We start from the raw sequence: 22,955 nt of genomic DNA, 5'->3' as shown, positions 1-22,955 counted from the left end.
TATTCTATTCTATTCTATTCTATTCTATTCTATTCTATTCTATTCTATTCTATTCTTTCTTCCTACCTCCTCCTTTCCCTACCAGTACATGCTGTGGAAACCTCTGACGACATTTCTTCTCAGCCCTGCTCTAACAGAAGGGATTGAATGGGCAGTCATGTCCCATCCTAGGCATTGGCTCTGTCACATTGGGGAAGGAGGCATGTACCTTCTGATGGGGGAGAGAGCTGTGGATCATTTTGAGATCATTTGACCATCTGAACATATTTGCAAAAAGCAAGCGTGAAGTGTGGTTTTTGAACATCAAGTGTGGTTTTTGAACATCTTCTGTGTTTGTGCAGTTTAGCTGGGTTTCCACAGGATGGCAAAACCCCACATCTCTGACAGTAGCGAGGCTCAAAGGTCAGGCCCTCAGTCTGAAGCAGGACGTGCCTCTCAACTAAATGGTTGCAAATCTTTTTGAGGTGAGCAATACCTGTTCGTTCCCCTGTGAATCTTTTTTTTTTTCTCTTTGTACTCACTTTTAGAAATGTCTGAACTATTTCCCTTGGAAAAACATACTAAAACACAAGGGCTTGAGAACAACAGTACTCCCTCAGAGCAAAAGTCCATCTCTTCCCTCCAAAGTAGCCACCCACCAATGTCTAAAGGAGGGAGGCCATATGATCAGTGCAGGCCTACTACTGCCAGGGTCCTGGGGATGCTCATAGACCTCAATGGCTGGGAGCGGCCTCTCCCCTGGGACCCCCACCCCCACCACCTCCTCCAAGAGCCTCAGAGAGGTGTCTCAGTTCAGCCTGGGGCCTTCAGTCCCTGCCCGAGCCACGCTGTAGGTGTGCCCGTCTCTGCCCCTGGGCCTGGGACCGGCACTGCAGAGAGCTGCTCTCCTGGGGGCAGCCCTCAGGCCTAGGTCATGGCTTCTCATGCAGAACTCTAGGCATAACATGGCACAACTCTTCTGTTCTGTTCTGTTTTAATCTATTCAATTCCATTCAATTCACTGCGCTCACCATGAGTCGAATCATAATGAGACTGTTATTTGCCTGAAACACCAGGGGTTTTTCAGCTCCAAAAACACAAATCACAAAGGTTACAAGTGGGAAGAGGATTTTATTTTACTTTTCTGAATCTGCTTCAGAGCTGATGCTCACAAGCATCAACACAATGCGCATGTGTAGCCAGGAGCAGGCTGATGCGGTCTTCAGTTTAGCTTGAAAAAAGATCCCTTGCAGTCTGGCAAAGGAAAGCCACAGAGCCGCAGAAAGCAGCAGCAGCAGGAATACAGGCCAAGCTACCCCTGTTTTCTGACGAGTGAGAACTTGAAGAATGAGCATTGGTACCGAGCACACACAAAAGTAGTAGTAGAAGAAGAAGAGGGGTGTGGTACTGTCGGGAGTTTTCACAAGTATGACACGCATTGATGACAAGCACACTTCTTGTCTTCCAAAAGTTGCTCCGTCGCTGTGCTTCTTGGCCAGTGATGCACGAAAAGCGCTCTCGTGCCTGCCCTGCGCTTGTATTGCATGCAGGGAGAGCCGAAAAGTGGCAGCTGCGGGTGGTGCAGCAAGCCTGGAGCCCTTGCAAGGCCAGGCTGCTTTGCACAAGCAAGAACCCCTGGGCAAATGGAGGCAAGGGAAGAGCAGAGCTTGCTCCCGCTCCAAACTTGCAATGGGCAAGAGAGCCAGAGCGAGCCAGGGCACGAGTGGTGCCTTGGTGGTGCAAGAGCAGCAGGCAGGAACGGAGCCCAAAAGGGCCCAGAGGAGTCCTGACAAGGGGCTGTGCTCAGTGCTACAGAGGACAAGAGGCAACCCGGGGGGCCACCCTGGGGGCCCACCCGGGGAGTCTAGAAAGCTTCCTCCCCCCGGATGCGGGGCACGAGGGCCACCTTCGTGGAGCACGAGCAGCAGGCACCTAGCCAAAATGGCCCAAAGGAGCCCTGGCAAGGGGCCGTGCGTGCTCAGTGCTGCAGAGGCAGGCAAAAAACCCCCGGGGACGCTTGCTAGCCCACCGTGCGGGGGAAAAAAGCCTTCCTCCCCCCAGCTGCAGGGCACGAGAGGCCATCTTCGTGGTGCATGAGCAGCAGGCAGTAACCTAGCCAAAAGGGACGAGAGGAGCCCTGGCAAGTGGTCATGCTCAATGCTGCAGAGGAAGGCAAAAAACCCCCGGGGACCAGGGCCAATCTGCCCCGGGGGAAAATTCCTTCCTGACCCCAGCGCTGGCGATCGGCTATTCCCTGAGCAGGCGAGCAAGACCTGCCTCCTCGTCCCACAGGCTGGTCACGCCTCCCAGGAGATGCCCAGGCCCTACTCTCCCTCCACCTAGAGCCATCTCAGGGGCTTCCGAGAGTGGCAAAAGGCCCCCGACAAGGGCCTGATGGTCCTTGGGGGCCGGAATCCTTCCCACGCCTGGCAGGGCACCGGTGGGTGCTCCAAAGCACTGGGACCCCTGACAGCATCTGTGCTTCCCATTTCTTACGTCTGCTGCCCCTGGCTCTGCAGGGGATGGGGGTGGCAAGCTCTGCAGCGCTCCTCAAGAAGGCATTCCCTTGCTCTGGCCACTGCTATCCAGCTGGAAAGGATTTCTGTCCCTCAGATGAGCTTTGGAGGTGGTTCTGCCAGGAGCTGGCCTTGCAGCAGAGAACCTCCAGCAGCCTCGTCCAGCTTCCGGTCTTCCTCCCGCAGGCCCCTCCATGTAATTCCACTGGCTCCTCGAGGACTTGCTCTTGGATGTCTTCAGGCCTGTCCCCGGGCCATCTCTGGCAGCGGGGCACGGGAGACGCTGCCTTTTATCCTGCCCCGGGGCATTGTGACTGCTGCGTTGCCGGGTGGTGGCACTGTGACATGGGGGTGACGGGGCCCCCATGCGCAGCCCCGCCCACCGCCCCTCCGCCCAGCATCCTTTGGAGGAAGGCCTTTGGGGTGCTGGCCCCGAGGCAGTCCCCGTGCCCGGGAGGCCCAGGGGTCCGTCCCTGCCCTTGGTGGCCGTGCACTGGGCACAGCTGCTGGCTGTCCCCGATGCCTCCTCTGCCACTCGGCTCCCAGGGACAAACCCAGTGCTGTTAACTCTTCTTTCAGGCCATGGCGGAAAGCAGCCCCGCAGCCCAGAGACCAGCCCTGTTAGCCATCCCCTCTTTGCGCCGGAGCTGATGTCCATGAGGCTGCGCAGTGAGGAGGACCAGGGACTTGATTTGGCTGGACACAAATCCTTTTCATGGGTTCTCAGTGGGGGATGATTTGGGCAGCCACAGCCTGGAGGAAACCCAGAGCATACACCAGAGCCGTAGGTTGGGATGGATGGTGCCAACAGACCGCCATGCCCCATGCCTGTCAGTGTTTAAGAAGCAATTGGACAATGCCCTTAATAACCATGCTTTAAGTTTTGGTCAGCCCTGAAGTGGTCAGGCAGCTGGACTAGATGATCATGGCAGGTACCCTCCAGCTGAACTATTCTCTTCTCTTGAAGGGCATGCGATGGCAGCAGTGAGCAAAGGGCGAGGTGACCCTTACCGGCCACTAGAAAAGGGGCATACCACGTCACCCTTATGAGATGGAAATACCTGAACATTTTCCCTGGTTTAGAGGATTTGGGGAAAAGTTGGCACCACAGTGACCCAATTCTCCAAAGCCATTCTCGTAAAGATGGGACTCCAGCTTTAGAACAGGACTTTGTGTAGAAACTCAACTCAGTATAGTTAATATGAATAGGTAAATTTGGTTATTTCCTGTCAGCAATGTTGACCCTTTAATATATGCAGTTTCATATCAGAGAACACTAACATTACCTTTGGCAGAGAGGAAACAAGAGTTTACTCATAGCAAGACTCCATTTGCCTTTTTTCTTAAAATATAAATACAAAATTCACCATCTTCACCAAAACTTTAGGGAAAGCACAGAATAAATTGATCCGAGCCTCGAAGTAACTGCATCCTTAATGTATGTTTTATTCCAGACATGCAGGAAAACAAATACCAGTGAGGCCCTTCAGGCTCCAAATCAATGGGACATAACCAAGACCTATAGTTTGAAATCTGCCAAAGTTTTTTGTTTCAAGAGAAAAAAAACACCTGATTTCTCTAGTGAATAAGTCATCATGGACAAATGGATCAATCACCACTTACAAGAAAATGCAAGAAAATAATGCTGGGCAAACCCATCCCAAGCGTTCATTCAGGCAAAAAACATTAAAGGCGAGACTACTGTGATTAGACTGAAGCTTTTGATTGTATTTACCTGAATGCTACCATCCTTACTCTCTGAAAAAGCATACTGTAACTTTACTTCCATTTTCTACTTTTTCAGATGTTTATGGATCCTAAGGATACTTTTTAAATCTTCATCCTTGTATTAACTGATTACAGACCACTGTATGGAAGACCCTTTCTGTGGGGTGTGTGGGCAATTACTGGAACACATATTAGAAAATGTTGGTCTGCTCTTTTCCACAAGAGAAGAGCCAGACCTGAATTTAATAAACCTTAATCAAAATCTGCAAGCTTTTATCATATTTAGCCATACATTCTGTTTATTTAGCAGGGACAAGTTTTTCTCCAATCCACAGAAAAAAAAGTCATAAAAGAACTTCTACAAATGAACCAGCTACATACATCATTCTAAAGGAAACACTGAATGATTAAAAAAAAAAGAAGTGTGATTGAAAACTGCCTGAGAATACAACTGAACAAGCTGGTGGGACATGTATTCATACAAAATATACTTGTTTTTCTCCTACTGACTGTACATTCATTGCCAGCTAACAAATGAATCTGTAAAGAATACACACGGTTGTTGCAGTTCTCAAAGCCATGATGTTTGAGAATATCTACCAGTAACCTCATTACAATGAAAAATGGAAAAATAATGGACTTTTCAGTTTGCTGCCAGTTTCAAAAAGTTGAGAGAAAAAAAATTCATATTGCATCAGATTAATGAAAAGGCAAAGAATAAAACATAAAGACAGGTTCTTAAGACTTTTTTTACCACAAACTCATTTTATGTCAAATCTTTCTGAAATGTTGCATTTGGAAAATGCTCTAACCCCTCTCTGGAAATCACACCTCTTTTTTAACTTTTATTTGCTGCGCAAGGAAGAACGTGGATTTCACCTCTGGTATAAAAAAATTAAATGTGTATCTTATATGCATACCCAAACAAAATAGGAACCAGAAAATATGGCAATTAATGACCTGACTTTTGAATAAGCAGTTCAATATGAAGAAGCATTTTTCTTAATACTCTGAGACTAACAACCAGGTTGCAGTAATGTGCAAGGAAAGAGTTTTTGTAGTCACTAAGTGTATAGCTTCCCAATTAAACCTTGCTTGCACTGTGACAAAATATCCAATTTTTATATCTCAAAACATGCTCTATAAAATATCTAAATAAAAATAATATATTCAATATGAATCTATAAACTTAAAGAAAAATTCTGATTGCAATATATTGGGCAGCCTTTTTATTTAGGTAATGTTTCCAAAATTTGGGGCAGATTTGACTAGAAGCCTATCTTTTAATCAGGCTTTGAAAATTACTGATTATCTAAACGGCCAATTCCTTCAATGACAGCAGGATTAATCTGCAAATCACACTGGTTAATGACAGTGCTTATATTTATATGCAAATATATACACTTCTAACCATAAGGTTAAAAACTTTGCCTCTGCCAAAGGACATGTCTACATGGAAGGATATAGCATTATATACCTGGCTCCAAATGACACATTTGAAGACAAGTTGGGAATTTGTACACACTACTCCCTTGTTCCAGCAGTCATACCAGAGGGCTGCCTTCCTCTCTCTCAACACAGTGGATTTTTAGTTTTTCTTCTCAACTGCTCCACTGTTATCTACTGATAGCATTTTGGGGACAGCCCAATTCCTGCACGTAACAACCACACTGCGTTTTAGGAGGGGTTTTGAAAGAAAAGTCCCTATACACATAAAAGTGTAAAAATTTATTACTAGTGTTATATAACAAAACCCCAACAATTATTGAAATCACTTCTAATACAAACAGACCAGCAATACTCTCACAGTAAAATTACAAAGTTATGTTTGGCCACCTCAGGTCTTCTGTGAAGACACATTTCGTCAGTATTTTCAAAGTTCCAAACATTGTTTCCTTGGCAGATACTTTTTATTCTCCTCCAAAAGTCTGTCAAGCAAGCAACTTTTCATCAAATAACTGAAATAATTTTGTCAACAAATGTGTTTTACTTTTTCTCACATTTACTTTAAGCCTCTCAAAGCATCCTGTCATGTACCTATCGTATTTTATCTCTCAATTTCATAAAAAAAATACTACTTTTACCTGTAAATATTGCAGCAAAGATCATGGGATTTATTGTTTGATTCTGCTACATTTTTTCTGTTAAGAAGAGTCATATTTCACAATAAACTGGATGTTGATTTCTTGTATCAAACACCTGAATTTGCATTTGAGGTACAAGTAAGGAGGTATACTTGAAAGTAAATATTTACCATGCTGCAAAATTAACCACGCTGTAGTGTTTGGTATACTTAAAACAGCACGTAAAACATTTTAGCATTATGATGGTAAACACTTGTTTACTAAGAGCCATGTACTGAATAATCACAGTGGTACCTAAAACTTCAGAAGCTCAATTTTTCTTTGAGTAAGAATCAACTTTAGAATAACCCACTGTTCCTCAGACAACAGATACACTGTTGTCTTTTTACAAATGTATCTAACACCCAAGTGTGCCTTCAGGACAGCAGCACCAACAACACAGCAAGTTCAATTCGATTTCTCAGCTAAGTTACTGTAGCTGCTGGGAGATTCTCTGTGGTTTAATAAACACTTTTAAAATAGGGCTTTAACTCATTGCACGGAAACAGGAAAAATAATACCAAAACTCTATTCTTCATGGTTCTTATTGGAGCTCAATGAAGGTATATAGTCTTTTGACTATCTGTCCAAATCAAAACAACAACTGAAATCACAAAGCGTTCTTCTTTTTTGCTAGTTGCTAGGATGGCAAAGGGCTCCCATATGCCTTCAGTCACCCAGTGAAGTCAACGGAGGAGACTTCCAGATGTGTGCTCCTTACTTTATTCTAACACCTGGTTATCAAAAGACAGATCTCAAATAGCTCCTTCCAGTTAAAATATCAACAAAGCCAGGATACTGCATAAAAAATACGTACTTAGAAATAGGACATCAGACACTTAATTTTCTGCAGGTTTGTAAACTTTCTTTAAGCACTGGCTGGACTGAATTCAGGGAAGAGCATTTAGAAACTACCCTTGCTTTTCTTAAAACATCAGTTCTGCTCTTAACTTCAGAAGCATTTGTACCATCGGTCATCTGGATTCCAAAATGTGAAATTCTAAAGTCATATTCAAATACCAAAGGAAAAAGCCTCTGAAAAACATGTCACATATTTAGACAATCTGAGCTAGTCTGATAGAATTCTTGTTATTTGCTTTAATTTTATCTCTAGCACCAGGCAATGAATTATGTCCTATTTCCCAGTTGTTACCCTCAAGATCCAACATGACATTTGTCTGAATACTGTCTTTTCCTCAACTGGCCTGTTCAAGCTTACAGGATAGTAAAAGTCTTTTGCAAAAGAAACCATGAAGATCAAAAGGAGCAACTTCAAAGCACTATCATGAATTCCAGTGTTGCATCTTCCAGAGAAGAACAAACTAGCAACTCAGAGATAAGGTTACAATACATATTTCATGAAGCCCTGGGCAATATAATTAGCAATCCTGGAACATCTTAATCTATCTAAGCAAAAAGTACTTGAGATTCAGATTTAATCTGAGATCCAAAACCAGTTTTTATTTTGGGGGGAAAAAAAAGGATGATGATGGAAAAACTTACAATAGGAGCAGCCATAGACTTCAATTCTTAACCCAATTTGGCCCTCTCCATTCCAGTCCAAAGGAACTATTCGTACATAGCGAGCAATAACTGGATGTTGTAAATCATGCCGGACCACACTATCGGAGTTTGTATTTCCAGGAAATGCCTAAGGGAAAGAAGAAGAAGAAAAAGAAAATTATTGTATTACATCTCTGTCTCATGCTACAAAGGTTCTGTTCTGAAGGAAAACATTAGGTAGTGAAGTCCTCTGAGTGTCTAGGTTATACTGAAGTTCAGTTTAAATATTTCTTTGATAGTGACGAAATGAACAGTTGATTTACAAAGTTTCACAAGAATACCAAAACAGTAGCATTGAGACCTCTTTGGCCACAACAGATAAGTTGAAATCATGGAATAGCTGCTGCTGTAAGGTAAGAAAGTAATCCATTTTGCATCACTAATCTGTTACTCAGTTATTAAAGTGTTAATAAAAGTGCCCAACCCAGAGTGTTTTTTCTGGGGAAGAAGACAGCCATCCTCTATCAGTAAGATTACACACACCAGCCATTTTCCTGTAAATATGAACACTGAAATAACTTACTACTTACAATAGACAGGGACTCCTTCAATTTCTCAAATTTCTAAGGATTTAAAAATCTTCCTTTACTTTTGATGTATTCCCACTAGAAAGTGAGTGTCCAGTTTCTTTCCTAACCCTAGCTGTCACCCACAGCACAGCCTATTTTTGGTTAATAAAACTTTAGAAGTCAGGAAAGGACACAAGAGCTCTCAAGGGACTTTGGAAAATCAATGAAGTAAATATTTAGCACTTGGTTTGTAGTTTTCTACCTTTGGTAAAGTATTTCATAGCAGCAAGCTTAAAAGTAAAGAATATCTATTAGTTATAACAGACTATTTTTTTTGCCTTGTCAGTTTATGGACAATCCATTCATTCACTGATGGCAGATGTTAAAGACTAATTCAGTCATTCTCAACATTTTCAGAGGAACTTTCACACCTCTTCATAGGTAATTTTCAATAGAATTAAGTGTCTTGTAACAGCGAACAGAGTAGTCATAAATGAACAGAGAAAAGGTGACCCATTACTAGAGAGCCTAGGAAAATAAGAAATTTTTGTGCATCCTCATAAAAAAAGATATTTTTGCTACAGAGAAAAAAATATTCAGTAGTAGTATCTCCACAGTTGCCATCTGAATAAATCCATATAAAATCCTATAGTAAATACCCATAGTGGAATGAAAAACAAAGAAAGAATCAACTGGGCTGTAAGGAATACTACTGCAAAATACAGTCATCAAAAATTTAGAAAGAGACAAAATTAAAGTCAGCCCCTTGCATACAGAAGTAGCAATACCTAATTACATGCCCAGATACCAAAAGGATATCTTAGATGAATAATTATTTTCTACAGTGCACAGCAGATCAAAGTGGTGGTAAATGTAAGGAAGATCCACAGGATCCCTTCCTTGGTGGACTCCAAAAATTATGACATATATTAACGGCTACATTCATTTCAATTTTTCTGTACTGCAGCTATTAATGTGCTAAATGATGATGATGGCACTCCTCACTTCATAGTTGAGCTTGTAAGATACATTAATTAATGTCTACGAAGCACTTACATATTTGAGTGGCAAGTGTTTATAAGGAATTAACAGTTCTGTCTTCTGAGATGATTAGAAGAAAATAAACAACAAAGGAAAGCATACACTGAATGAGGACAAGAAATCCTATTGAACAGCTGCCTATTCTCTTAGTCTTGTTCTAGGAGTTACAGAACTTCATGGACAGAATAAAGAATTTGATCCTTTAAAAAAATATATTTTAGTGAGCACGCAAGGTAATGTTCCATATTTCAAGAGCAATTTCTGTTCGGGCATATCTTAATCTTGTGATGCTTGGCATAATCTTATCAAAACTCTATTAATGTAGGTTTTTGCTAGTTGTTTTGTTTTGGGGTTCATTCATTTGTTTAATTTGCTAGAAGTATTAGGGGCAAAGGAAGCTGAATACAGGAGGGCATGATATTTTCTATATAATTTGATTAAACGATTGATGAAAACCAATTCTCAAAATCAGCATGATTTTCTGTAGCTCACCAAACTTTGTGCCCTGACTTCTTGTTTACCAGTTCTTTGTCAGAAAGACTTAGGGCCAAAACTAGGTGTTTGATATTTAGAGGGTTTGTATTGGTATATGGTCCAGTAACACTTGATGAACGCATAAACACTGTCAATAGAGAATAGGGCAGTCTGTCATTAGTTTCCCCAATTATTAAAATGCATTCCCTTTAGTCTCCAGCAGAAAAATATCTTTTAAATACAGCCTTCATTTAGATAAATGTGGTACAGTAATACACGCTCTGTGGATAATGCAAACATCAGGCTAAAATCCATCATTGCAAGGCTGAAAAATCAATTTACAGGAGCTTGTGAATTATGTACTATTGCTGTAAAATCTCCTTTTCTGACTGAGAATTATATGTGGACTCAGAAAGGTAGGTTCTCATTAAAAATTAAGTTTATTAAATTTTCAAAGCCACATGTTTGCTAAGGTTAACAAACAGTTTAATAAGATTTAAAAGTATAATTTGGACCCACATCTCTAATAGGAGATTTTTTTAAACAGGGAGTGAATCTCTGGCTAAAAAAAAATATGTAGAAATGTACAATAAGAAACCCCCTCACAAAACTATTTTTCAGAAAAGGGTGGAAATACTAGTATAAATTAAACAAGATTTTCAGATTATTAATCTCATGAAATCACTTAAGTATTATTGCCAGATGTGTGCTTTTCATGGGTAACATGGGTTATCTTTAACCCGAACTATGAAAATGACCAAAATGGTTCACTTGTCTGTAGAACAGATAGCACTGTCTCACCAGACCAACTCCAAAATCCTCTGTTCTACAAGTCATTTCTCTTCTTGTATTGGATACCAACTTCTGTAAACTGCATTATGTTTCAGTTCCCATTGCAATGAAAAAATCAGGAGTGTTGTGAGCAACAACCACTTTTCTCAAAGACAGTGCTCCACAGGACAGCAAAGTAATAAGAATGAAGAAAGGTAAGAAAATATGCCCCCAAATCCTTTCTAAACACTATTTTAGAACATACGTTGAATGAAGTTTTCAAAAGTACTCACTAAGAGTTTTGTGGCTGGCTTCCTTAAGAGTAAAATTTGTTCAGCTCCAAGTAATTTTCAAAAAATACTAGGGCAGGTTTATAGGACAGATAATACATTTTAATGGGCCAACTAATTAAGTCAACCCCCACACACACTTTTGGCACAGGAGGTTTCTTCAGCAGCAGCAGCAGCAAAAAAAAAAAGCTGTACAATCTCTGAAATTCACTTTGGCTTTATCAATATGCTTCGGCCACACTACTGTACATAGAGACACAGCAGAGACATTCAATATAATTTGCTTTACATAAACAAAGAACCTGAGAGAGGTGAAGGTAAGTTTTTGTGAAATTTGGAAGAAACGTTAGGGAAAGTTAAGATTCAGACTCAATTTTGTTTCCTGTATTTACAGAACAATTATATCCTAATCAATAATTATAAATGTTAAAGCTAAATTATATAGTAGTATTGTAGTAAAGTATAGTAGTAAAGTAACATATAGCTTAATAGTATTTAAGTAAAACTGACAAAAATGGGTTTCGTTTCCTCTAAAAGGACAGTTTTGCAATACCATTCAGTACTCAACATTATGGATATAGCAAGTACATTACAAAATCTCATTTTGGGAAAATGCTTTGATCACCTTTTACAATAAAGGATTAAAAAGAAATTCTCAGCATTAAAAAAAAATTATCTCTGAAGTAAGGAGGCTCAAGACTGAATGAAAAGAAACATTATTAAGTGAACCAAGGTGGAAGTTTTCATACTTTAACCAAAGAGGAAAAGAATGAAAGAATGTCGGTCAGATAGTCAACCAAATGAACAAAAATATATTTGCAATCTTTCAACTCTTAGTGGAGCAGAGAAAAAAATCTGCACTTCACCCAAAAAAATCATCACATATATACCAGAGAACATAACTTGCTTAAGGGGAAAATTAATTCTTCACTTAATTCAGGTGAAGAATTCTCCATCCAAATTAATGATTTATTCAGAGACAAGTATTAAAATTACTTCAATGTAGGCTCTTTCTAGGGTCATGTAAAAATAGGGCTATGCATGGAATAGTAGGATGACATTTCTTTTCCAGTTAAAAAAGGAAGAAGAACTAATTTTTTTTCCCATAACTTTCTTTAATTACTAGTAATTTTTTTCATTACCTTAATTATATACTTGCTATTGTACTTCTTGACAGTTATATTTTGCCATTGGCATTTTAAACAAAGGAGGGAATAATTTATGGGTCTGAATTAATGAAAAAAGTCTAGGCTTCTAGCTTTATTTTGACACAGCAATAGTGAAAACACTACAGAGTCAATGTTGCATGGTACTATAGCTCTATAAATGGCTCTTATATTGAGAAATAAAAGTGTGGTATTATAAAATATGGAAACATCCGCAAACAGATAGAAGATGTCTGTGGGAAACATAACTGGGTTTTCTTCGAGGACTGCAAGGTGAGTTAAGCATGGAGCTGGTTAAACCCTAAAATTTTTATTTTATAGAAAATCTCAAAAATTCCAATCCAAATACTTTTCCAAAAACTAGAAAGAATACAAACTTGAGAAGCTGATAGCTTTGGTTATGGCTGTCAGACCTCTGCCTGCACAGCAAAGAAACTCTGGAAAACTTTGTTCTTCCCTTGAGTTCTTAAGACTCTGCACCATTGAGGAGAGGAGCAGGGCAGGCTGGGTGCCAGGAGCTCTTGGCCAGCCCTGCTGTGGAAGGGTGTTCGGCATAGCAGGGCAGTCCAAAACCAGGGGCCCTGGAAAAATTCACATCACGTATTGGTTCTGCACAAGCTGACTGAAATCCATAGTAGATTTCAGACAAACCAAGATATTTTAAGAAAGTGTTCATGTTTTACCACATGAACATTTTAAAAAAAAAACAACCCTTAACTTCATTCAAAAATCGAGTGAGAGCTTTAAGTACCTCATTGCTGCTGAAACATTTCTCTGCTGGATACCTGTGAAAATCCAGCCCAAATGTATGACGTAAACTGAAACAGTAAGAATAAAAGAACTGGGTAAAAGAAAATGTTATGTGATTATCTTCAAGGAGGAAGGGAGGAAAAAGAGGAAAAAAAAAAAAAGCTGGCAAGAAAACTGGTTGCAGAAGGAAAGAAAAATAGCAAACAAACAGAAAAAATGGAATGGGCCAGAAAGCAACAAATCCGTGTTTGGTCAATTTTAGCTCAGTTTTGACACATTGCTGCACTTTCATATCCTAGTGCTGTGTGGAGTAAGAATAGGTGATATGAAGTAGTAGTCTTTTGCTTAAAGAACCAGTTCTTCATACTATCTATTGAACAGCACAATCGGTAACGCTACAGCTTGCATACTCTACTCTTTCCTTCAAACCAAACCAAACATGTTCTCAGCAAAACAACATTTCTACAGCATCCTTCATAATCATCTCACACAGTAATGTATCTAAATAGAAAACCAGTATCCGTAAGCAATTCAAAGCTATAGCAGGTATTTTCCTTATCCCAAATGATGAAACCCCCAGATGATACCTTCAACAGGTGCTGAATCTCATCTTTGAGACTCACAATTATAATATGACCAGAGCTCCTAAGAGCTCAGGATTAACAACATGTGGATAAAGTAAACATTATGATGCTGCTGATGGTACTCTGTGCTCATATGAACTTGATTGCACTACCAGTGATACTGGTAGACCCCCAATTTCAGTACAGTTACCCACATCCTTCCCTCAGCCACACATCTCAGTTAAGCAAGTTACTGATGTTATGAGCGTAGAACCACCACTTTCTGAAAAACTGCTCACATACTCACAGTATGGAACTTGGTCAAGTACCCACTTTAAAGCAGGTCTTAAATTAATATATAAGGACTGGAGTGATTTCCAATGTGATCTCCAATGAAGAGTGAAACAAGAACAGTAAGTTAATTAAGTCAAGAAAACTGAGACAATTCTGCTCTTTACTCTATCAGTTCAAGTCCCTTTAAAACCAATATGCAAGCAATGATCGCTGCATTTATATCATTCTTGTATCTTAATTTCCAGGACGAAATAGATGTTTGCTCTACATCTTAAAACTGGTTTACTAATAGCAGAATGCTTACGCAGTCTTGTACTGACTATGTGTATGTGCAGCCATGTGTCTTTCTGTCTCTCAGCCTTCTCTCTTAACTTTTTCAATTTCAGTCAAACTTTGATGAAGAGAAGGAAATCTAAATATTTTATGTATTTGTAAGGTGGTCAACAAGAAGAAATATGCATCTTATTACCATCTTGTAACTGGCTTTTGACATAACTGAATATATATCTTTTCTATGCTTAAAATATTTCCTAGCAGTTTTTAAACAGAACCATAATTTTGATCACATTACTCCCTTCAATTCTTTACTGATTCCCAGAGGGTTTACTTTCAGGTCCAAGTTCTCTCTTTGTATGCCAGAAACATATTCTAACTACATGTGCATTGTAATTAGATGTATAACATCATGTAATTATCACTAGAGCCGAAGAATAATGCTGAAAGCTGTATTTGTTGCCTTTTACCCTTTCACATCTCCCAGCAAAACCAAACGATTCAGCAACATAACATTACTGATTTTTATAACATAATACACTAACATTGTTTAACCTGCTTGACCATTGCTACACTTAAAAAGAACTTAATCTCATTTACAGGATCATTTAGTTTTTTACTATTTTAACAGAAGTCTCAAGAAATCTTTATGTCTCAAGAAATCTTTAAGGGATAATTCCATCTTCTGTTCACAGATGACTCCTACAGATCTCAGTTTCATACACTGATTGCTAGAAAAAGTTCTTAAAACCTGAAGACAGACAATTGGAGAATTGGAGGAATCATAAAGCAAGATATGATACCTTGGATATAATTTCAGATACTTGAAATAAAAATTACAAATATGAGTTTCATATTCAAATCTTTCACTGAGTTTTAACTTGTTGTATTGATGCTTGTATTTTTTCTTTAAAAAACAACAAACCAAAGCCCCATATACAAACAAACAAACCAAAACCAAAACACCCCACATGAGCGTGGCCAATGTTTTCAGAACATGATTAATATTAACTGGATGCAAGTGAAATGCTCTTTTCTCCTCCAGCACTATTGTAGGATATTATCTTTGTTTAATTTTCTTTGAGTAATGAAGCCTAAAGCCAAAATCCAAAACAAATAAAGAACTACCTCTCCACCCTGCTCATACACCCCAAACCCAAGAATGAATTGCTTTTCTCATACTTGTACATACTAATTGTTTGTACCTTTTCATGTGCAGAAACATTACTGAGTTATCTGCGCATTTTGCCAGGGAAACTGACTGCTTTCCAGGACAGAACAGCAATCCTTTGTTGACTTTATATTACATAAATATTTGAGGTAGGACATCTGAGAGTGCACATGTGTACAGACTGGGGTTTTTTGTTTGATTGTTTTCCCTGCAAATCCACTTAATCCCCCTATTCCCCTAACCTTTAGACTCAAGAACAAGAGAACACAAACATATGGATACTGTTAAGTTTTACTTTATGGGACATCACAGATGGCATCACAGCAAAGGCAACAGCAGACTCACACTTCTCCACATCCTGAAATCGAATATAATATTCCAGAGATGTGCCAAATAGCTCACCAGCAAATATCTGATTCCCTTTTGGTGTGGACACCAAACGTAACATGAAAAACTTCTACTACTGATATTCACAAAGTTAGCAGATAGTTTTAAGGTCTGCGTAATGAACAGGAGATTTCAGCCCCTGTGCTGAACCATGTAGGTTTTGTTCAAGATGACACAAAATGGTGAAAATTTAAAATTTTTTTAAAACCTAAAATATACACCAAAAATATTAAGTAAAGTCAACACTGAAAGGTTAGAAGGTTTCCTGCAGAGTCTTAATGAATTCCTGAATAACATTATGATATTCATTTATTTTCATAATGACTTGCTACTTACTCCCCAATATACCCAAAGAGATAATTGTGACCATGTTGATACCCTAAACAATTGAGGTTGCACTACTTTGAGGTTTTGGGGTGTTTTTTCATTTTTAACCATATCTACATTCAACAAGAAAAACAGATGAGCTTGATTTGGAAACTTTTGCTGATGAAAGTCTATTCTTGTCTTTGGCAATTTGTTCCCAAGATTTAAGATCCAGTATTTACACCTAGATTGAATTTGTAAAAATACAACCTTCCTGCCATTGAATAATGTTACATCTTTGCTGTCAAGATCAACTGATTGCATCGTTAGTAAAAATTTCTTAACACATTGAGGAGTAATAATTAACTTGTTCTTAGTCTTAAATAAACTAAACATATTTTATCTCTTAGACATTTCAGGTCACGGGGTAGACCCACTCCAGGGATAACTTGGGGGTTCATAATGAATAAGGCTGATATCTTTAAGATAGTTCCTTTATTTGCATGAGAAACTGAAACTTGCATAGTGTCCAAGCCTGTGGACTGCCAGATGGGAAAGGACTGTCTTCCATGAAGGTAACATATAGGGTGTGCCCTACAGCACAGGAGCTGGATTCTCTTTGTGACTGCCCCAGAGCTCCCATGTGATGCTAGACAAGTAAGTTGCAAAAACCTTCAGTGGAACTTAGTATGGTTTCCTGAGCACACAAAATGATTAGGTAGTTTTGACTTAATCTTTCACTGTCTCAGTTCCATGTATAAAATAGGGAGTAAAAATTCATTTGTTTTATGGGGTTGTAAAAATAAAATAATACTTATTAAGCACTTAGTCAAGTAGTCACATGGGTGCCTAAATTAGAAATCTGAGCCTTTTGTGGTCAGTGAAGCAAAGTGGGAGATAGGAACTAAATTAAAAGCTTGCCACTCTTCACTGGCTACAGAGTAAAACATAAATTTTCCTGGTTGTAATATAAATGCATTCTACAAAATGGAGAATATAATCAACAACTTAGTTCCAAAGTTGCCTAGTGACTGATTCACGTTAGAAGAAAAAGAATACAAAAACCACTGTGAATTGGTGATGGAGACAGAATAAAAATTGCTTTTCTCCCAGGGAGTTGTGAGGTTTTATTCATTAATAGACAAAAATTACTTTTGCTACATCTTCTGTAGAATGAGAGAGAGACAGGAAGAATGTGTTTCCAGACTAACTAAACACAATTGCAGTCATTACTGAAATAGTAACAGCAGCAGCCGTCTGATCCCTGGCTGCTGGGCTACAGAGCTCAACAAGAACAGGAGATTTCACCTTGAGAAGAAGGGCAAGCACAGAGGAACCCACTGTGGTCCTTGGTTTCTTTTCCTCTCTAGTACTAGTGCCACTCTAGTGGCAATTTTCACACATTTTCATGTTTTTTAAATAGCTTTTAAGTCATTTTTAGAATAGTATTTATTCCTTTTACACCAGTCTGGTCTCAAAGCTTCTTGTGTCTCTTCTACACAACTCCACTGCTCTACTGGGTTAGTTATATGAAACTTTGCAACCCAAGAAGTTCAGGCTGTTACTAGCGAGTGCACTTCTGAGAGGCAGGTACAAACTCAGCAATGCTGTCATTCCACACCCCCTGCACTTAGTGCATCAGATTATAAGACTCTGAAACTCCCTGCAGGAAAAACTACAAAGGCAAAACCTATTTAAAATACTGGTTAGAATCTTCTATATTCAGTAGGGACATAGTAATGAAATAAAGAAAGCTTTTGAACTCTTAATTTAGTTAGATATTAAGATAAACAACATTCTCTGCCCATGATAGAAAACCTTAATTTGTGACTTCAATTTATAACTATAAATCAAAATTACTAGACTTGCTTTTTTCATATTCTTTCCTTTTGAGTGATGAGGAAATCAGGATGGTCAATTTCTAAGATAAACAGTTCTCAGTTATGAGTGGTTTTCATTCTTATGTGAAATGACAGAAATGTCCAAAGACTACTTTTCAAATCATTGCAATTCTGCCTAGACTACTAGCGTGCAAGAAACAACCCTTAACCGAAACACGTGCCACATCTGAAATAGTTTGTTACAGGAATACAACTGTAAATCAAGCTGTGGGGAATAAATTCTGGTTATTGTGTATTAACTGCTTCAAGTTTGAAGTCAATACTGTATATTGAGATAACAATAAGCAAACTTTGAAGACAAAAATTAAAAAATCAGGTGTTTTTCCAGTATACTTTCTCTATCTGTTTAATGCTGGGATTATAGTTAATTGCAAACAGCATTTGTAGTTCTCCATAACTCAAATGAGCTTCCCAATAATGGGAAGTAAGACTGGATAACAATGAAATAATAAGCTTTCTTTAAACATGTCTTCAGCTGTCCTTAAAACATATTAAAACATTACAAAATTACAGAAACTCAAAAAGTGTGCAACTAATATAATTTGCTATCTTTTTGTTTTGTTTTTGTCTGCTTCCAAGTTGTCAGGTTTATAAAAGGAACAAAATAAATGTATATGTATTAAGTCAAGACTTAGCAGAGAATGCCTAGAGGAAAAAAAATGAAAACTATTACTATTGCCATCTAACATTAACACATGTCTTGGTTTCTGGCTGTAGCTGCAGTACTGTCTGAACATGTCAAGAGGGAAGAAAATAAAAATAACTTACCTAAAATACTTTGCATGCACTAAAATCAACATCTCCAACGGCTGATCCAGTTACCAACAATAACTAGGATACAGGAAATCTCTAGCCATTTTCCTTTTCTTTTCTCCTATTTGCCCTAGGCAGAACCCATCCTCTGAAAACCACTACCTTAAGTCATGATCTTCTTGATGGAGGATCACAGGTTTAGAACCTTTTGCTCTGTGGCCCAGGACCAAATATAACCCAAATATAAACATGGGAAACATCAATGTGGATCCTTTCTAAAACTCACTACAAGTCTAAAAGGGCTCCAAACACAAAGAATCATAAGAAAAATTGCAAGCAAATACAAAATTCCTATCTCAGGAAGAATACGTGGAGCAGGACTCTTCAGAATAATCCTTTCAAACTGATCAAAGCAATATTGCTAAGAAATCCCCAAAAGCAGAATTACAATACGTGACAGTCTTCAAACATGCCTGTCTGTCCTTCGACTTGCATCTAAAAGCTGCTTGCCTTTCTAGGGAAATAAGGACAGTTTTAACTACTTGGCCTTTTGAAATGATACCAAAAAGCCACAGGAATATTTTATAAAGGAATGCGCAAAGGAATATGTGAATTGTTGCAAGTTACCTCTTTCTTCAGGGATTTCTTTCAGTTAACTTCTTATTCTACTTTTTATTTTTTTCCTGCTGAGTTGAAAACGGCAGAAAGATTTTGGAAGGACTGCAGAATACTTGGTGTCTCTGCTTAAGCCCATTCTGACAATGTGAAATGGCAACTCAGCCTTCATGCAGAAAGTGCCTGATATCCATAGCAGAAGTTTAGAGCAAGAAGTAATCTCTGATTGGAAACCCTGGGGATTTAATAAACCATTAAATGTCTTAACAAAGGAGACTATTGAAGGTGTTATTTTTGTTCTAAAGTAAATAATCCCGTTTCATCCCATTACCTCTTTTCCAACCATATTCTTTCAGGAGTTGTATTTTTTTCCTTTGACAGAGATAATATGCCTCTGTAATTTCCCTATAATGTTGTTTTATTCAGGTTTACATCAAGTACTATTCTGAAAGTGACTGTATAGCCATCTTTCAGGTCAAATGCCCTCAAATAGCTGTTAGCGTCTGAAACAGGACTTCATATATCAAAAACCTTGTTTAATAATCAGCAAATGTGAATCTACTTTGAAAACAATAATTGGAAGAGGGAAGGATTTTAAAATTTTGATTACCTGTCCACTTCTTCTTTTCCTTGTAATTCATAAATTGAAGAGTAAAGTGATTTAATGGCCTAATTTGCTTGCAACACAAACTTCCTAAATTTAATTTTAAGCTGTGTTATAAATCTTAGGGGATTGAACATTTAGAGTCAATTGATCATTAGTTGTGTGCAAGTAATTTTTTTTCCTCATGCAACATGGGCTATTTTATCTGATTCAGGTATTTCCGGTTTATATATTTTTGGCAGCCAGGATGCATGCTTCCCTGACCAAGGAGGCAGCCAGGACACATGCTTCCCTGACCAAGGAGGCAGTGACATTTTGAGTTTAGCGTGACCTCACCACAGTCTCTTGAGTCAATCACTGAGCAGGCTTGAGGGCCTCTACAGCCACTGAATGAAAGGAAGAGTTGGAAGTCGATAGAGCAACACCTGTGCCATTAATAGCCTCATGTGTTTTACTACGCATGTAGAAGCAGAAGGTGGAAATTCTGACACATGAAGATCTTTATTACTGAGGCCCAATATTTGTCCTACATAATTTACTTGCCTGTGACAAGGATTTGGAGCAGCACAGAAAAAGTGGAGTGTGGTTCTGTTCCTATGCGAAGGCCCAAATTGATCAGAAAAAGGCTGGTAGATACACAGTGAATCTTCTTGCATATTCTTTTTCCAAAGCTATGTCACACTGTCATTGCTGTTTTCCAATAATGGCAGGTGTTCTTACAACCACTGGATTTCGTAGTGAAGACGCCATAATCTTGTTGCTATTTATCAGTCTGGTATAGCCCTTTCTCTACAATTAATATGAGAGAAACCAAAATACTCTTTGTGGTTACTTTCAGGAAGGAGGTGTGCAAAGGCAAAGCAACCAGGATTTCCCAATCTTTCACTTTCCCTGCCTTCTAGACTCATTTAGTTACCACTTGAGAGTATTTTGAAAACATGCTTCCAAGTGCTCAGAACACATTTGGAGTTCTTCAGAGGGAAGAGGCTATCGTGTTACTCTGTTTCTCTATAGGATTGCAGGAGGCACCTGCAGGAAATGTCTTTACAGCCGTTTGATAAAGCTCTGTAAATACTTGTAATAGTACAAGCACTGCAGTCAGGAATGACTGTTGGCAGTTGTGCTTTGTTGCTTACTTAATGTGTGAACCTAGACTAACAGCCCAATGTCTCTGAAACTCATTCCATCTGTAAAAAGGAGATAATACTCTCAGAAGTGTTTGCTGAGAATACATTAGCTATTATTTATGCGTTGATCCTTTAAAAACAAAAACAATCCATGCACTGTTTTTACATCCCTGCTTGCTTAAAAAAAAAAAGAAATAAATCAAATGACAGAGACTCATTGACTTTCATGGCCAGAAGGGAGCATTATGATAATCGAGTCTGGAGTTCAGTAGACACAGAGTACCGACTCCCATGCACTAGTTCAAGTAATGAGTTCTCAGTCTGGGCTGTACTGCAACATTGATAAGGTTATTCAGTCTTGATTTCAAAACTGAAAGTGACGGAAAATCAAATCTATCACACCCTTATGGAAGCTCTTCCAATGGTTACTTATATTCAGTGTTAAAAATAAGCTTTATTTCTCCTTGGGCTTTGTTTGGTTTGTTCCTCCAGTCACTGGATCTCATTACAACTTTTGTTCTGTATAAAAGAATGGTTCACTATCATGGATAACTTCTCCTTTGCAAGCACCTGGCAAACTAGGATGAGAAAACACTGACTATACTTCTATAACATCAAAATAAACAGATAATTAAGCAAAAACAGTAATTTGTCTGGAACATCTTGCAAAATGACAACATGATCTGGCTTGCAAAATTTGTACAGGCTTTCTTTTAAAGACACTGATTTTGTTTGTTTGGTTTTTTTTTTCCCCCTCCCTCACTGATGGATGTGTAAAATCAGACTAAAATAACAGCATGGGTATTCATTCTCTCGCTGTGTCAGTCTTAAACATCAGGGTTCAACCCCTTCTTAAATAGGATCACTGAAAGGTTTCCAATTCTCTCTCACATTATGCATTACTATCTAGCTGGGATTGCTATATTGTACCATAACAGAAAATTTTCAGGCAGTCTCCATGGTACTTCATATAAACTCAGGTATGAATTAATGATACAAGCAATATGATAACACAATAGATCATACTTCCATTTAAAAATTGTCATTCCTCTGTTTGTAAAATAATGTAAGTTCACATAATCTCTGTGCAGTCCAAACTGATTGCTCAGAATAACCCTGGTACAAATATTAAATAGCTGTCATTAATATATCATAGGCCATGGTGAATTTCTAGTTTTTAGGAAGAATGTCACAAAAGTTCAATCCATCTTTGAATAAAGATGCCTTTTTTTCAAAGAACCCATTTCATACTCATATGTATACACAATACAATTGTTTAGCCTTGTCAGTCTAAGCTTGGTTAAGGAAGAATGAAAGGAATACACTTTAGACAGAACCGAGAGCAAAGCAAGGTAGAAAGAAAGCAGCAGTGATACATCCTTGTTTTCAGCAGCTTTTCATAAATTCTCTTGGGAAGCCAACTGAGTTTCATTGAAGGGAATGAATCAATGGTCCTTCATAAAAAGGAAATCAATTAGAAAGTCATTACCTGAAAATTAGCACTCAAAAAACAAAATTCCATTTTAAAGCCAATTAGACTAGATGTCAGTACTAAGTTGAATTGCACTTGCATTGATGTATGCAAAATGATGAACATCCTCCATCCCTAAGAGATGTTGAGAGTGAAAAATTAAAGAACATGTTTATAGACACTACTGAATTTATTTTTTGCAAGCTATCTCGAGCAGCAGATGACTATTCTGGGCTTTATAACAGCTTTACATTGTGAATCTCAAGTACCGATGTCCTTATTGGAATTACAGCACTTGAGGAAACCTTACTTTTGCTCACCGTCATACAACACATAGGAAATCGATTGCTACTGTAAAAGCCAGAGAAAGGGTTGAAGGCAGGTAAGTACCCCAACAGCCTCTTTCTCCCAGTGGCTTGCCACAGTCCTGGCGTGATTTGTGTTTTGTGCCACACTGGAAAGGCAAATAGCGCTAAGTGTTGGGAAGGTGGAGTAGACAGCATCTCACAGAAGAGCTAAAATCTCCCCCTGGGCTGCAGCTAGACAGTCAGCCCTACTTGTCTTCCTATCTACAGTGACC

General features: G+C 38.7%; 1 protein-coding gene across 1 annotated transcript in view; it reads right to left on the bottom strand.

The window, feature by feature from the left end:
- The window catches only part of CNTNAP2 (contactin associated protein 2), a 1,215,771-nt gene that overhangs the window by 672,577 nt on the left and 520,239 nt on the right, over positions 1-22,955 (bottom strand). The window contains exon 4 of the mRNA XM_075728323.1: positions 7,850-7,997. Coding sequence (XP_075584438.1) covers positions 7,850-7,997 — 148 coding nt within the window. The remainder of the gene's footprint in view (positions 1-7,849; positions 7,998-22,955) is intronic.

The sequence above is a fragment of the Pelecanus crispus genome, chromosome 2 (genome assembly GCF_030463565.1).
Source record: "Pelecanus crispus isolate bPelCri1 chromosome 2, bPelCri1.pri, whole genome shotgun sequence".
Lineage (NCBI taxonomy): Eukaryota > Metazoa > Chordata > Aves > Pelecaniformes > Pelecanidae > Pelecanus > Pelecanus crispus.
The sequence above is the reverse complement of the archived record's forward strand: the minus strand, read 5'-3'. Positions and strand labels throughout refer to the sequence as shown.